This window comes from Somniosus microcephalus, chromosome 25 (genome assembly GCF_052327205.1).
Source record: "Somniosus microcephalus isolate GS21.2 chromosome 25, FLI_Smic_1.0, whole genome shotgun sequence".
Classification (NCBI taxonomy): Eukaryota; Metazoa; Chordata; class Chondrichthyes; order Squaliformes; family Somniosidae; genus Somniosus; species Somniosus microcephalus.
The window spans coordinates 36,805,032-36,822,639 of NC_141011.1; the positions used below are offsets into that span (position 1 = coordinate 36,805,032).

At 49.8% G+C, this 17,608-nt stretch overlaps 1 protein-coding gene across 2 annotated transcripts in view; it reads right to left on the bottom strand.

The window, feature by feature from the left end:
- Positions 1 to 17,608, bottom strand: part of LOC147100699 (ATP-dependent chromatin remodeler CHD5-like) — a 104,067-nt gene that overhangs the window by 69,481 nt on the left and 16,978 nt on the right. For both annotated transcript variants that reach the window (XM_085967204.1, XM_085967203.1), the window contains exons 2-6: positions 16,642 to 16,784; positions 5,962 to 6,080; positions 3,003 to 3,262; positions 2,180 to 2,313; positions 1,770 to 1,896 (exon numbers count right to left, since the gene is read on the bottom strand). In XM_085967204.1, the coding sequence (XP_085823330.1) occupies positions 1,770 to 1,896; positions 2,180 to 2,313; positions 3,003 to 3,262; positions 5,962 to 6,080; positions 16,642 to 16,784 (783 nt within the window). The remainder of the gene's footprint in view (positions 1 to 1,769; positions 1,897 to 2,179; positions 2,314 to 3,002; positions 3,263 to 5,961; positions 6,081 to 16,641; positions 16,785 to 17,608) is intronic.

Here is a 17,608-nt window from a genome sequence, read left to right on the forward strand (position 1 = left end):
AAGTTCCTATGGAATCTGATTCCACCACCCTTTTAGTTAGAGCTTTCCAGATCTTAACAACCTCCGTGTGAAAAACATCTCATTTTCCCTCTAGTTCTTTTGCCAATTATTTTAAATCTCTGGATACCGACCCACTTGCCAGAGGAAATAGTTTCTCCCTACTTGCTCTATCAAAACCCCTCATAATTTTGAATGCCTCGATTAGGTCTCCCCTTAACCTTCTCTGCTCTAAGGAGAACAATCCCAGCTTTTCCAATCTCTCCACTGAACTGAATGTTGGCCTTTATCTCAAGGGGGCTGGAATGCAAAGGGGTGGAAGTTATGGTTCAGTTATATAGAGCCTTGGTCAGACCCCATCTGATGCACTGCGTTCAGTTTTGGGTACTGAACCTCAGGAAGGATATATTGGCCTTGGAAGGGATGCAGCGCAGGTTCACCAGAATGATACCGGGCCTAAAGGGAATAAATTATGAGGTCAGGTTGCATAAACCTGGGTTGTATTCGCTTGAGTTTAGAAGGTTGAGGGGTGTTTAAAATGTGAAAAGGATTTGATAGGGTAGATACAGAGGAACTATTTCCTCTGGTGGGGGAAATCAGGGACAAGGGGACGCAGTCGTAAGAACAGAAGAATTAGGAGCAGGAGTAGGCCATACGGCCCCTCAAGCCTGCTCCGCCATTCAATAAGATCATGGCTGATCATCGACCTTAACTCCTTGATTCCCCTAGAGTCCAAAAATCAATCTATCGCAGCCTTGAATATACTCAACAACTCGGCATCCACAGCCCTCTGGGGCAGAGAATTCCAAAGACTCACAACCCTCTGAATGAAGAAATTCCTCCTCATCTCAGACTTAAATGGCCGACCCTTTATCCCGAAACTATGCCCCCTAGTTCTGGACACTCCAGCCAGGGGAAACAGCCTCTCAGCATCTACCTTGTCCAGCCCCCTCAGAATCTTATGTTTCAATGATATCACCTCTCATTCTTCTAAACGCCAGAGTATAGGCCCAACCTGCTCAATTAGAGCTCGGCCATTCTGGAGTAAAGTTAGGAACCACTTGTTCCACACAAAGAGTAGTGGAAATCTGGAACTCCCCCAAAAGGCTGGGAGATACTGGGGGTCAATTACAACTTTTAAGACTGAAATCGATAGATTTGTGCAGGGTAAGGTTATCAAGGGTTATGGAGCAAAGACAGATAGATGGAGTCGAGGTGCAGCCATGATCTAATTGAATGGCAGAGCAGGTGCGAAGGGCTGAATGGCCTCCTCCTGTTCTTACGTTCAATGTGGGAATCGTCATGTGCACGCCTAGACAGTGAGTGTTAGTGGGCTATTCGACCTTGAATGGGGGCGGGGGGGGGGGGGGGGGGGGGGGAAGAGAGAGAAAGAGAAGGACAATCAATGAGCCCAGTCACTTGACCTCCACTTTCCAGCCAGGTAACATTCAGGAGCACGTACCCTGGCTCATTTTCTCCCCTCCTCTCCCTAGCCCAGCAGCACTGAGGTAACACCAGCCCAACTGAGATCAGCTCACTCAGCACGGACCAGGAATTGAACACGGGGCCGCTGGTCTGCCTGTCCTGGGTACCTCACAATCACTGGGTGATGGCTCTGTTTACTAAACCATCACCAACACCCATCCAGTAATGCCCACTCCCCACACACTGCATCGTGCTCGATTCTCCTGTACTCTCAACCGCTGCTCAGAGGGAAAACGCTACAACCCAACACATCCAGAGAATCATTCGGGATGAAGTTGAATATTTACATTTCTTCTTCCTCTTGCCGCCTTTCCTTCTTCTCTTGCCCAAACCAGCAGAGCCCTCAGATCGCACAGAGCAGCTGTGGACACTCGTGTTGTCTAGATCAGATTCACCGTGTTCATCCTCCTCGCTCTGCGGACACGAGCACAACACACACAAGGAGAGGTTATTGCTTTTGCTCTGCTGGGATTCAGTTCCATCAGCACCAACTCTTCCTCTGGCACATCATCTAAACGAGGAGGCACTCACTCACTCCCACCAGCGAACCCATGCGCAGATGTAATAGAAAGATAGGAATGAGTGAAGGACATCCCTCTGGTGTATTAACTCACCCATCTGAGCCCCTCCCTCAGCTACATCGATCTTGCAACCAGCCCGAAACAAGACGGGTCAGTGGAATAGCCACCTGTCTTACCGAAGAGCCGCCCTTTTTCCGTTTCCCGCCGAAGCCGCCCAGTTTGATTTTCAGAGGCACCATCTTCTTCCCTTTTCCTTTCTTCTTCAAGTCGGCAGCTCGAGCACTTTTGCTTTTCCTCCGGACCCCTGGGCCTGCGAACAGACAAGTGACGCTGGTGAAACATTAGACTGGGAATCAGGGTATCCGGAGTTATACGCTGCGCACTCCAGGTTCCTAAAATGACACGTCGCTATTTTCTCCCTTCCCTCCCTTTCAGTTTTCACCCCTCCTCTCCTGAAGACGGTGACTCTTAGTGGAGTACAGTACCACGAGTACCGGTCAACCCCCCCCAATCGGCCATTCTTCATGCGTCAGCCTAGATAGCGAGCATCAGCAGACTATTCGACCATAGAGGGGACTCAGAGCAGAGCCTGATTCTATCCTCACGTGAACACATCCCATCAGGGCCCAAGGATCAGAATTATAGAATCTTATGGCACAGAAGGAGGCCATTCGGCCCATCGTGCCTGTGCCGGCTCTTTTGAAAAAGCTATCCGATTAGTCCCACTCACCTGCTCTTTCCCCATAGCTCTGCAAATGTTTCCTTTTCAAGTATTTATCCAATTGCCTTATGAAAGATACTGCTGAATCTGCTTCCACCGTCCTTTCAGGCAGTGCGTTCCAGATCACAACAACTCGCTGCCTTAAAAAAAATCTCATCTCCCTCCTGGTTCTTGTGGCAATTATTTTAAATTGTGTCCTCTGCTTACTGACCATTCTGCCAGTGGAAACAGATGAGAGAACCCTGGCTGCATTTTCCCCATCGCCATGGAGCTGTTACCTTTCCCTTCCTTGGTCTTGGCTTTCCTCACAGGGGCCGGAGGCTGGACAGGGGGCGGCGGCGGCAGCAGTGGAATTGGTATCGACGGAGCCACGATCACCTGTTCTACCACGGCTGCCACCGCGGCTGCTGCCGCCTCTGCCGCAGCCACCGAGGACCCTTTGAAAGGGTTATTGGCGCTGAACTCCCTCCATTTTGCACCAAGCACCGTCATCATTTTGGACATGGGGATTTTTGGATTCTTCTTAGCGATGAGCGGCCTGGTGAGGAATAGAAGACAAAACACTGATCAGAGTATTTCATAAAATGCACTCAGACAAACTGGAGGCAACAACTGAGCTTTGATGGACACAACGGCCAACAACAACTTGCATTTATATAGCGCCGTTAAGGTAGTAAAACGTCTCAAATCACTTCACGGGGGCATCATCAGACAAATCGACACCAAACCACGTAAGGAGATATTCAGACCAAAAGCACACACAGATTTACATCGTATTTACAGCACAGAAACAGGCCATTCGGCCCAACTGGTCCATGCCAGTGTTTATGCTCCACACGAGCCTCCTCCCACTCCTCTTCATCTCACCCCATCAGCATATCCTTCTATTCCTTTCTCCCTCATGTGTTTATCTAGCTTCCCCTTAAATGCATCTATGCCATTCACCTCAACCACTCCTTGTGGTAGCGAGTTCCACATTCTCACCGGTCTGGGTAAAGAAGTTTCTCCTGAATTCCCTAGCTTGGTCAAAGGAGCATCTTAAAAGGAGGAGAGGTAGAAAGGCAGAGAGGTTTAGGGAGGGAATTCCAGAGCTTAAGAGCCTAGGCAGCTGAAGGCACGGCCGTCAATGGTGAGGCGATGGAAATCAAGAATGCACAAGAGGCCAGGATAAGAGTGCAGAGATCTCGGAGGGTTGTGGGGCTGGAGGAGGTTACAGGGATAGGGAGGGGCAAGGCCATGGAGGAATTTGCCCATGGGATAGCAATCAGGGAGAAGAATCCTGGCTAATTCCTCCCCCACAGCCCTCCTTAACCCGGTAATGCCGAGCCTAATTGTAGCTGCCCTCCTGTCACCCCAGCCTAGTTTTGCTCACTCAACATGGAGCAAAGATAGATTACTGAGTCTGCATATCCTGGTCTGCATAGCTTAACAGCACAACACGCAGTGCCTAGGATCAGGCCCTCGAGCCTGTCCCGCCATTCAATTAGATCATGGCTGATCTGTAACTCAACTCCCATGTTCCTTGCCTTTGCTCTGTATCCCTTGATACCTTTACCCAACAAAAATCTATCAACCTCATCTTGAAAGCTCCAACTGATCCCCAGCATCCACAGCCTTTTAGGGGGGAAAGAGTTCCAGATTCCAGTACAGGCAGTGCTCCCACTGGGGAGCTAGCTACAAACTTTTAAATGTAAAGTATTGTATTTACTGTAAGATCTGGTACATCAGTGCAACAACTTGCAGTTCGATCGCGGCATTAACGTAGAAAAATGTCCCAAGACACTTCACAGGAGGCAGAAAGATAAATGGGTGCTGAGACAAACAAGAAAGCTATTAGCAGGGTGGCCAAAAGCTTGGTCAAAGAGATGAGGGTTTTAAAAGAGAAGAGAGCGCTGTGGAAAGGCCAAGGGGTTTAGAATCATAGAAGCTTACAGCATAGAAGGAGGCCATTCGGCCCATCGTGCTTGTGCCGGCTCTTTGAAACAGCTATTCCAATTAGTCCCACTCCCCCTGCTCTTTCCCCAGAGCCCTGCAAATGTTTTCCCTTCAAGTTATTATTGAATCTGCTTCCACTGCCCTTTCAGGCAGCGCATTCCAGATCACAACAGTGTACACAACTGTGTAAAAAAAAACTTTCCTCTTGTGCCAATTACCTTAAATCTTGCCAATTACCTTAACGAGGTAATTCCCTTTAAAGAGGGAATGCCAGAGAGTGGGGCCTAAGCAGCTGAAGGCACGGCCGCCAATGGTGGAGTGAAGGATGGAGAGAGACGCAACAACTTAAACAAGCAGAAGAGACGAGCAATGTTTCTAATAGCAAAAGGGTCGGTAACCAGAGGACACAGATTTAAGGTAACTGGCAAAAGAACCAGAGGCAACATGAGCAAACATTTTTTTAACGCATCGAGTTGTGGTGCTCTGGAATGCGCTGCCTGAAAGGGTGGTGGAAGCAGATTCAATAGTAACTTTCAAAAAAAGAATTGAATACTAGAAGGGGAAAAAAATGTACAGGCCTATGGGGAAAGAGCGGGAGAATTGGATTGCTCTACCAAAGAGCCAGCACAGGCACGATGGGCCGAATAGCCTCCTTCTGCGCTGCGTCATTCTAAAATAAATTGTACAGGTGGCTAGGTCACATCGCCACCTCACACACACAAAACACCACATTATGGGAAATCTATACAGCGTAATTCAGAGCTTACATTTAGAATCTTACATTTAGGATCTGCTGCTGGCAGTGCGACAGTACATTAGCCAATGTTTAAGCCCAATGGACAACTGACATTCCAATTAAGACACTCCAGAGAGGATGCAATGCCTTTAAACTGGACACCCTGTCAATATAGTGAAAGGTCGGTGCTGCCACTAACTGTCATTAGCACATTTAGTGAACACTTCACCATGTCCGAATCAAAGGCATGCTGGGGTCACATGGGACAGACATTAGCAGTTTGACTCCATGAGCCTAACACTGCAAATTGGATTTGGGAATGTAAACAGATTTCAAGGCTCAGAATCCTGGATTGAACAGTATTTGGGTTTCTTTTAATAAGATAAAGCTTCTCTTTGTCCTGTTCAGAATGGCACAGAACTACATGGAAAATGTCAGCGAACTGACCAGTAACAAAATATAACAGAAGAGCAAAAGCAAATCAAAATGAAAATAATCTAAAAAAAAAGGTACAAAGAGAATTTAAAAAAAAAATGTTCTTGAACAATTATTCCATCGACGTGTACCTCAGGAACTGGCTGAAGGTTTTGTAGTTGGTCAGAGTGTGGTAATCCTCCTCCGTGAACTCGTAATCCACGTCCTCCAAACCCCAGTCATCCATTAAGTATGTGGAAGATTTCTGCTCCTGAAGAATATGGGTAAAAGAGTGAAACAGATTGTGGCCAAGAGACTGGACGACTCCCCAAGACCCCAAAACTGGGCAACTCCTCATCTCTCCATTCCTCCTTAAAACCCAACTTTAGCAGTTAGCTAGGAACAGCACCTCATCTTTCGATTAGGAATTTTACAGGCCTGCGGACTCAACATTGAGTTCAACAATTTCAGACCATAACCACCGCTGCCATTTTCTCAGACAGCAGGTGCTGGTAATGGTTCTGCGATTCCCATTTACACCTCCTCTGGACCCATCTTTTGTTTCTTTACTTGTTCCATTACCATCCCATTTTGCCTTGCACCATCATCCCTTTTGTTATTTAATCTTTCCTGCCTTCCCCCATCACAAACCTTCCCTTTTGTTCTTTCCTCCCTTTTCCCCACCTCTGTACTTGCTTAAAACCTGTTACATCTTTAATCAGAACTGGAAAAAGTTAGAGGTCATCAACCTGAAACATTAATTTTGTTTCTCTCTCCACAGAAGCTGCCTGACTTGCTGCGTTTTCAGCATTTTCTGCTTTTATCCCCTATTTTACCTTGTTAATTCTCCCACTCATTCCAACCCTTGGTGATGCTCTTCACTAAAAACAAAATGAAAAATTTGACTGCACAGGTTCACTTAACCCCTGAAGGACCAAAAAGCCCCTTCAACATCCGAGTGCCGCAAGATTGCACGACCAACCGTGTCTTTTCCTTACGATTTTCTCTCTTCTCCTGAAGGTGCGGACTCTACTGGGGTACAAATTGGCGGGGGCTCTTTGGCATCTGACCAAGTGCTCAGTCCACACCTAGACAGCGAGTATCAGCAGGCTATAGGACCCTGGGGACACCAGAGCTCAGTCCAATTCTGTCCTCACCCAACACCCGCACACACGCACTTTCCAGGAAGGGTCACTCAATAGTAATCAAGTAAAAGGAAAGAAAAGAAAGACTTGCATTTATATAGCGCCTTTCATGACCTTAGGGCATCCCAAAGCACTTTACAGCCAATGAAGTACTTTTGAAGTGCAGTCACTGTTGTAATGTAGATTTTAAAATTATCATCCTTGTTTACAAATCCCACCAAGGCCTCGCTCCTCCCCATCTCTGTAACCTCCTCCAGCCCTACAACCCTCCGAGATATCTGCACTCCTCCAATTCTGGCCTCATGCACATCCACCACTTCCATTGCTCCACCATTGGTGGCCGTGCCTTCAGCTGTCAAGGCCCTAAGCTCTGGAATTCCCTCCCTAAACCTCTCCACTTCTCTTTCCTCCTTTAAGACGCTCCTTAAAATCTACCTTTTCGATCAAGCATTTGGTCATCTGTCCTAATACCTCACATGGATCGGTGTCTGATAACGCTCCTGTGAAGCGCCTTGGGACGTTTTACTACATTAAAGGCGCTATATAAATGCAAGGTGTGTTGTTGTAGGAAGCACAGCAGCCAATTTGCGCACAGCAAGTTCCCGTAAACAGTGCTGTGATAATGAACAGATAATCTGTTTTTAGTGAGGGATGAATATTGGCCAGGTCACCGGGGAAGTACAGGCAGGAACTCTGGCTGATATTTCCCCCCCCTCTCTAACCCAGGGGTACTGAGGTCGATTTTAGAATCTCAAGCACTGTCCTGGGTTTCAGGGCAGAAACAGTTGTATAGCCTGGTGCAAGTTACACATGGAATACGCAAAATTATGATGTTACACAGCAGATTTTGCAAGCTGTAAATGTTTGGATGAGCTCCTAAGAATGGCCATTTAGTCACTATGAGCTCCCATTCAGTCTCCCTCAATGTTCAGTAATCACTACACTTGGCTGTTGATGTCAAATCAAACACAATCAGACAAAACTATTCAAAGGCCCAATCTTAATAAAAAGACAGAAATACAGATGGGGCCTATTTTGATGGACCAAGGGTAATACTGGGTTGCTCCAGGGTCAATAAACAAAAAACAGCACAAGTGTCCCCAAACTAAAAGCAACAAAAGCTAAGGGAACCTCCCAACTAAATGACAATGTTATCGTCAGTGTCTAACAGACACACTATACCCTGCGGTGCCCAATGGTTGTGGAAGGCATCAACCGTACCGGTGGATACCGTACGTTCCCTCTCCAGGGCCACCCGGGCACGGGGAATATCGCGGAACAAGAGGCAGGCAGACGGGGCCTTCTCTATAACGGGGTTTTATTTGGTTTCTTAAGAGTGTGTTACGTCACAAATCAGGACCCCGAGATTTGGGGGGGTGGGGGGGGGTCTGACTGGATTTTTCTGCTGTGCCATTGGAGGAACAGAAGTCATGTGACCTCGCTAATGCCAAACGTTGCTGGGCATCTCATTTACATTTAAACACAAACTGACCAATCGGATTTTAATTTTTTTAATATTTAGTCACGTGTCATCGGTGAAAGTGGCCAAAAAAATTAAACAATTTCCCACCAAATCTCCCGAGGGATGTAATAATTCACCAAATACTTTTTACAAACAACAACTTGTATTTATATAGCGCCTTTAACATAGTAAAACTTCCCAAAGGTTATCAAACAAAATTTGACTCCAAGCGCATAAGGAGTTATTAGGAGAGGTGACCAAAAGCTTGGACAAAGAAGTAGATTTTAAGGATGGTCTTAAAGGAGGAGAGAGAGGCAGAGGGAGTTGGAGAGGTTTAGGGAGGGAATTCCAGAGCTTAGGGCCTAGGCAGCTGAAGGCACGGCCGCCAATGGTGGGCTGATGAAAATCGGGGATCCACAAGAGGCCAGAATTGGAGGAGTGCAGAGATCTCGAGGGGTTGTAGGGCTGGAGGAGGTTACAGAGGTAGGGAGGGGTGAGAGGAAAGGGGCCCAACATCTGTATAACATTTAACTGAGAACCGATCTCAGCCAGGCCTGCCACAAATAGCCTCAGCTCCCCTGGGCAGGTGTGGGGAGGGAAGATGGGCTCAAGCTCCTGGCTGCAGCTTGCCAACGCTCAACAGTCTAGGCTCACAGGTGAAGAATAGCCACTTGGATGAGGTGCCAGAGAGCATCAGACACTCGTGGAGCCTGCACCCCAGCAATAGTCAGCACCTTCAGGAGAGGGTGAGGCAGAAAATAAACCTGACCATGGTAGGGTCATGAGGGGGACAAACAGTAGCTTTCACAACCAAATCATTTCATCCTGCAAATCAATTAATACAGAAATATTCCTCAACTGTATTTTCTTTAAACAAATGGTACCACAAACTATTGTGCAAGACACACGTCTGCCTAAAAAAAATTCCTGCCTGATTTCTGACACTGCCGATAGTCTGAGCTAAATCAGAGCTGGGAGTGGAAATGCTACATGGAAAGGAGATATATAATATCATATATATATCATAGAGATAGCGATAGCGATAGAGATAGACAGCTTTACGTAACAAGAGAAGGAGACTCCATCTCCGTGCTCCTCCACTGCTCAATTTATCAGCCAGTGGTGTATATTTAAGTAAGTGTTCAGGTTCTGCAGTCACAGAAATCACATCCTCTTCTGACAGACCCTAAGCTAACCAGAGGCCAGATACTGAAGCGATGAGATTGTCGTGTTCCTCCGATCAGTGTCTGGGCTCTTTCTCCTTTCAATCCCAGAATGGAGGCTGCAGCATTTAGACATCACCTACCACCGATAAAGATGCAGAAATATCCCGGTGCAGAACACCGCCCAGCCTCCAGTTAAATAAAACATCACATAACGGGGCCAATTTTCAACTGCTGCAAAGTGGCGCAGTTGAAGATTGAATGAATAAATAATATTGCCCCCCAACCCCGCCCCAACCAACTTGCGATTTTTAGGCAGACCTTGAAATAGGCTGCGTCAGCTGTGGCTCAGTGGGCAGCACTCTCTCCTCCAAAACAGAAGGTCGTGGGTTCAAGCCCCACTCCAGCGACTCGAGCACATAATCTAGGCTGACACTCTAGTGCCGTACCGAGGGAGCGCTGCTCTCTTGGAGGTCCTGTCTTTCAGACGAGACGTTAATCCGAGGCCCTGTCTGCTCTCTCAAGTGGACTTCCAATGCAATATTTCAAAGAGGAGTTCTCCCCGGTGTCCTGGCCAATATTTATCCCTCAACCAATATCATTAAAACAGATTCTCTGGACATTTATCACATTGTTGTTTGTGGGAGCTTGCTGTGTGCAAATTGGCTCCCGCATTTCCTGCATTACAACAGTGACGACACTGCCAAAGTACTTCATTGGCTCTGAAGCTCACATCCTGAGGTTGTGAAAAGCGCTATATAAATGCAAGTCTTTCTCTTCTTTTGAGCCTAGATGGTGAAGATAAAGTGGCTCATCAACTCAGGGAGGACTTCACCGCTCAGCCCGATCTTGTTCTTGGCCAAAGACCACTCCCCCGCCTCGCCTTGGCTGAGACCAGCTTCCTTGTAAAAGTGATCATCGCCGCAGCTTAAGTTCCAATAGCCTGGTCACATCTGCATTGCCCATCACTTTCAGGATTTTACCCTGGACCATGTTTCCTCTCCACAACATCCTAAATAAATAGAAGTTACAACATGGAAACAGGCCATTCAGCCCAACCAGTCCATGTCGGCGTTTACACTCCACACGAACAAATAGTCCCAATCACATTTACCCGCCCTGTTCCCCTCTTCCTTCATCGCCTTCTCCAATCTAATCTCCAATGTTGACACAGTTTCTGCCTCAACCACTAACCCTGGAATGAATTCCACAGCCTCACAACACTCTCTGTGAGAATTTTTCTCCTGCCCTCTTGTATCTATGGCCCCCTGTTCTTGACCCCTTACCTACTGGAGCAGTCTGACTCTACCTGCCCTGGCCACTCTTTTCGTAATTTTGAACACTTCTATATGTCGCCCTGTAATCTGTGTGGTTCTAATGAAAAAAGAGCCAACTTTTTCCAAGTCTTTCTTGGTATTTGTATTTCCTCATACCAGGGAGCGCCTCAGTGAATCTGCATCATAGCCTCTCTGAAGCCTCAATATCCTTCTCGATGCAGTCAGATGGTCTGTCCACCATCAAGCTTTCCTCTGACTGAACACTGGGAAGACTCTGCCATAGAGTGCACATTCGTGTGACTGACTCCACTACCCTCACCAGCCACACACTGAACAAGACCAGGTAAAAGCTCGGTGCCCTGTTTAACCCAGAGCTGGGCTACAAACTCCATGGCCTAGAAATTCAGTATAGCCACGTTTGGGGCGCTACAGCATGGCGTTCGCTAACTTTTGCGCCCGGCGCAACTTAGCGCCACCTTCGCCGATATTCAGTTGCATTGCCCCAAGAGGTTGCTGCTGCGCTAAAGCAGGCAATGCACGACTATCATTAGGCGCTAAGCCGGCGATCCAGGGCGCAAACACCGAAGGCGGGCGCAGCGCAGGTGCGGCGAGGTGCTCATTGAGGGCAGACAGTCAGGCGCCGGTCAGCACTTAAAGGGGGAGGGTGGAATTGCTTGGCTGCCACGCCCTGCACACTGCAGCCCTAAGGCAAGGCCTGAACACTGCTTCTGGAACAGCTCCACGCCCAGAAGAATGGAGAAGGCCAGGGAGAGAGCGCAGCGCTTCAGCGAGGGTGACCTGAGGCTGCTGGTTGGCGCAGTGGACCGCAGGCGCCATATCCTCTTCCCTGAGGGTGGCATGAGGCCGCTGCCCGCCGAATATCGGAAAGCATGGAGGGAGGTGGCAAACAGGGTCACGTCCAACAGCCTGGTTGGCAGGACACCAACCCAGTGCTGGAAAAAATTCAACGACCTCACTCGGGTTGTCAGGGTGAGTACCCTTTCCAGTATCCTCCTCATCCCTGCATGTGCACCTCACTTTATGGCCAAACAGGTCTGAAAGCCCTAATGGCCAGCCCTCATCCAGCAGCTATGGGACTGTCATGAAAAGCACTTGCGCAATCAGGACTTTAGACACTGTCAGGGCTATTCGACCATGGGAGGCAGTGCGGGCAAGATCAGGGCTTGACACTGTCAGGGCTAATCGAACATGGGAGGCAGTGCGGGCAAGATCAGGGCTTGACACTGTACTTAGAGGCAGTCCTTTCTCTTGCAGGCCAAGCTGGCGCATAACAGAAGACAGCAGCGACAGACCGGGGGAGGCCGTCCTGACCCGAAACAGCTGAGTGACCTCGAGCAGCGAGTGGAGCGGATCATGGCAGGCCGGCTGAGTGGCCCCGTCGCCACTGGAGATGCTGACCCTGTTCTGGGCACCAATGGTAAGGTCATCACCTTTTTGACCTCTCCCTTTCCACTTGCGCCTCACACCAGCATCCTTTGCCACTATCGAACCAATGCAGTGCACAGCAGCACTCATGCCTCCCTCGCTGCCGCCCTGTCCTCACTCTAAAGCAACTCTTGTGCCTCCCTGCTTTCAGATGGTGACTCGCCAGGTGAGGAGGCGGCCTCTCAAGCTGGCACTGTGTCCGAGTCAGACATAGAGGAGGAGGAAGAGGAAGCCAGCCCATCAGGGACACCCTCAGCCGAGACAGCCCATGGCCATGATGGTGACACGTCTTCCCTGGAGGGGAGCAGGGGGGAAGGGTCGGAGGATAGTGAAGCTCCGGGGACCAGCAGGCTGCAGCAACGCGGGAGGGGTGGGGAAGCTCGGCGGCCTTCTCCCCGGAGGGTGAGTGCGGCCTCCAGTCCTGCTACGGTGAGTGCAGAGGAGGTGCGGCTCCTAGCGGAAATGGGCGCCCAGGCTGAGCGCAGGCACACTGAGCTCATGGCTGCAGTGGCAAGGATGCCTGACTCCATAGAGTCACTGGCAAGGAGTGTGCAGGAATTCGGGGCAGCACAGGCCAGGAGTCTGCAACAATTCAGTGCAGCACAGGCCAGGAGTCTGCAACAATTCAGTGCAGCACAGGCCAGGAGTCTGCAGGACATCGCGGCAGCACAGGCTAGGAGTCAGCAGGACTTCACAGGCGGCTTCTAGCCAAGTGCTCAGTCGTGCCGTGCATTCACTGGCTGCTGTCATGCAGACACAGACCAGGGCCACATGGGCACTAACTGCTACCACACTTGCTGGATCGGCCAAGCATCGCCGGGGCACTCGGTGTGCCGCAGCAGCCCAGCAGTCTGTGCCTCAGCAGATTGCTGCGCATGCTGCAGTGCTGGCCCGTGTGCGTGCCAATGTATCAGCCGACCAGGGAGTGCCTGTGATCTGTCAGGTTGGCAGCATTCCTGCAGCCAACACCGTCACTCCTCCATTGCAGCTGCCACCAGCTGTTGGACAGACTGCTGCCGCCCAAGCAGAGTTGGAGCAGTCAGCAGCCGGCCCCTCCAGTCCCAGAGCTGGTCCAGGCCGACCCCCAAGGGCATCTGCCGTCTCATCATCTGACCCTCAGCAGCCTTCCCCCAGCCCTGCTGCAGCCACTGGGGTCCCATTGAGGAGGAGCTGCAGGGCGGGTAGGGGCCAGTCACGGAAGCGAAACGGATCACCCTCGCAGGGGAAATGTTTTGTTTTACTTATAAAAGCCGAGACTGGTGTATTTGTTTCATATATAAAGGCCGAGACTGCTGGATTTGTTTCATATTTAAAGGCCGAGACTGGTGTATTTGTTTCATATATAAAGGCCGAGACTGCTGTATTTGTTTCATATTTAAAGGCCGAGACTGGTGTATTTGTTTCATATATAAAGGCCGAGACTGGTATATTTGTTTTACTTGTAAAGGCCGAGACTGGTGTATTTGTGTTTTTGGGGGGGGTTTCTCTCCATTAGTTTGTCATGTGGGAAGGGCACAGAGGTATCACAGTAAAAAAATTTCTTAAATCGCACTGTCCATGCTTTCTTTTGGAAGTCCTGGTTGCCCTGCTCGGCTGAGGGCTTGTGGAGCGACTACATTCATCTTCTGCCATTGGCACAAGCCATTCCCTGAGAGGGGGCCTAGAACCGACTTGCAATAAGCCGCCGACGGGCAGCCCTTGCACTTTCTGCCTCCCTCCTGTGCTGGTCCTCCTCCTCCTCCTCCTCTGGTGGTCCTCCAATGTCTGCTGGCAGTGGCTGAGTCCTGCGGATAGCCAGGTTGTGCAGCATGCAGCACACGACAACGAAATGGGAGACTCGCTCAGGCGAGTACTGTAGGGCTCCCCCGGAACGATCCAGACAGCGGAACCGTTGCTTCAGCACGCCGATTGTTTGCTCAATGATGTTCCTGGTTGCTTGATGGCTGTCATTGTATCCCTCTTCAGCAGGGATGCTGGGCGCACGGAGCGGGGTCATCAGCCAGGTGCACAAAGGATAGCCTTTGTCCCAGAGAAGCCATCCTCGTGGGTAAGGCTGGGCCTCGAACATGTCTGCCACAGAAGTCTGGCGCAGGATGAAGGCATCGTGGCTGCTGCCTGGAAAGCAGGCATTGACAGCTAGGATGAGCTGCCTGTGGTCACACACCAACTGCACGTTAAGCGAATGGTAGCCCTTCCGGTTGCGGTAATACTCGGCATTCTCTAGAGGTGCCCGCAAAGCCACATGCGTGCAGTCAATGGCGCCCTGCACCATGGGGAAGCCTGCTAATGCTGCAAAGCCCATTGCACGCTCTTGTTGCTTGTCAACGGTCATGGGGAAGGAGATGAACTGACGTCTCCTTCTGAAAAGGGCATTGGTCACCTGGCGGATGCAGCAACGTACCGCAAACTGGGAGATGTTGGAAATGTCCCCAGTAGCGGATTGGAAGGAGCCGGTGGCATGGAAGTTGAGAGCCACCGTCACCTTCACTGCCACCGACCGAGACGTCCTGCTCCTCAGCTGTGGCTGCAGATCTCCGCAAAGCAGGTGGCAGATCTCAGTGACCACCGCCCTTCTGAATCGCAGCCTCCGAACACACTGCTCCTCAGACATGTTCAGATATGAGAACTGCTGGCGGTATACCCTGGGTGGGTAAGGCCTCCTTTGCCGACGCCTGTTGCCCCTTCTCCATCTGGCCATGACTGGCACTCTCTGACGGCGTCTCTGAGCCCTTTGAATGCAATGGAGAAGCCCAACGTTTCCACCCATTGCAGCCCCCATTATATGTTTCCAATCAATGCTATGACACTGAAGTTAAAGACAAGTGCAAAGCTGTGGCCTGAAGCCACAAGTACCTGTGCGAGTGTTGAGCCAAACCAGAAAGCTCTCTACCTTTGTCTCTCTCCAAAGATCCATCTCTCACAAAGAAGGAGTGGTGCAAAATGGCTGCCATTTATACTGCAGGAGGAGTCCCCTTTAATTAGCGCCCCCCGCGCCCCGCAGCGACTGGGAGCCGTTCCCCTCTGCCAGTCGCTAGGGGCGCCAGGCGCACAATAGGCCGGCGCCACTGAATTTCCGGTTCGGGGCGCACAAAGGGCGTTGCACCATGAAATGACGTCAGGATCTGCGCGCGCAGCTGAGCGCGCGCAAAGGTTTTGCGCTGCCGCTAAATCTTAACTGAAGTTCGCGAGAGGCGCAGATCGCGCTGCGCCCGGGCGCTAGCCGCTTAGCACCCCACTTCTCCTCCTCCTAAGGCGCTAGCAGCTGGCGCAAACAACTGAATTTCTAGGCCTATATCTTATCCTTCACCAAGACTGCTTGCTTCCACTTCCACAACACCTCTTCCCCCTACCTCACCTCCAGTCACTGATACCCATATCCCCACTTTGTCACCGCTGGAGTGCATTTCTCCAATGGCCTCCCTGCCATCCTCCATAAACTCCAACTTGTCTACATCTTGTCCCGCACTAGGTCCTGTTCACTCATCATTCCTGTTCCGCTGCTCTATACTAGCGCCCTGTTCTCCCCAACACAATAAATTTGAAATCACCATCCTCATCAACAAAACCTTCCACAGCCTCGACCCACCCTATCTCTGCAACCTCATCCAGCCTTGTATCGTTTCCCGCAGCTTTCAGTCCCTCTGGCCCTCTGTACATCCCCTTCCCTTTGCTCCCACCATTGGTGACAGAGGCTTCAGTTACCTCAGTCCCACTCTCAAGAACTCCCTCTCTGAAGCCATCTCCACTCCTCCACCCATCTTTAAAAATCTTCGCAAAACCCATCTTTTCTTCCAAGCTTTCAGTCACTTTAATTCTCCCACCCTGGCTCACAGTCCATTCCTTTATCCCTTTGATCTATTTAATTTATTTTTTCTCCCTGCTCTGTAAAAGCACCTTTTCTACATTAAAGGTGCCATTAAACTGCAAGTTGTCATTGCTGCTACTCTTCCAATTCCCCCAGCCTCACTGCAATCCCCCTCCCTTTTCCCCCAATTCCCCCAGCCTCACTGCAATCCCTCGCCCTCATCCCCAATTCCCCCAGCCTCACTGCAATCCCCCTCCCTTTTTCCCCAGCCTCACTGCAATCCCTCTCCCTTATCCCCAATTCCCCCAGCCTCACTGCAATCCCCCTCCCTCATCCCCAATTCCCCCAGCCTCACTGCAATCCCTCTCCCTTATCCCAAATTCCCCCAGCCTCACTGCAATCCCTCTCCCTTATCCCCAATTTCCTCAACATTGCTGCAATCCCCTTCTTTCCGCCAACTGCCTCAGTGTAGCAGTAATCACCTCGATCCCTTCCCACAATAACCTCAGTATGACTGATTCTCCTCCACATTACCTCTTTCTTTCTCTTCTTCATTTTGGGAGTCTTGTTCTCTTTCTGTTTCCGTGGTTTCCTTTTTTTCTTCACCTTGGCTGGCTCTTCTTCTGAAAACATCGCTTCACGACTTTCCTCTTCCTCCTCCTCCTCCTCCTCTTCCTCTGTGGAAATCAATAAAGATTTTCAGGGTTCAGCCAAGTCTGCCAGGACTTACTGTGTCAGACTGGAGGATGTCCTCATTTCCCACAGGAAAGACATTAAAATAAAGAATGCGAGAGTGAAGGTACATATGCATCAGTTACCAGTTATTTACAGGTCGCAGTTACCCCAGTTGTTCATTAAGTAAAAGGTGAGAACCAGCACACCCAGCAAAATTGAAGTATTTTTATCCATGATGGATTGTTTATTGGATTCTTTCTTGCTGGTCACACACAACAACAACAACAACTTGCATTTATAGAGCACCTTTAACGTAGTAAAATGTCCCAAGACGTGTCACAGGACCGTTATCAGACAAAATTTGACATCGAGCCATACAAGGAGATATTAGGACAGGGAAGAGAGAAGTTTTAAGCAGCATTTTAAAAGAGGAAAGAGAGGTAGAGAGTCAGAGAGGGAATTCCCAAGCTTAAGGCCTAGGTGGCTGAAGGAAATCAGGGATGCACAAGAGGAACGAATTGGAGGAGCGCAGAAATCTCAGAGGGTTTATAGGGCTGCAGCAGGTTACAGAGATAGAGAGGGGCAAGGCCATGGAGGGATTTGAACACAAGGATGAGAAATATAAATCTGAGGCTTTTCTGGACCGGGAGCCAATGTAGGTCTGCGAGCACAGGGGTGATGGGTGAACGGGATTTGGTGTGAGTTAGGATATGGGCAGCAGCGTTTAAGAGTTTCCCAGGAAGGGGTCAAGCTATTCAACTCAAACGTCCTGTGTGACCGACAGCCTGGACATAGGTCAGACTGATACCTTTATCTGAGGCAGGTC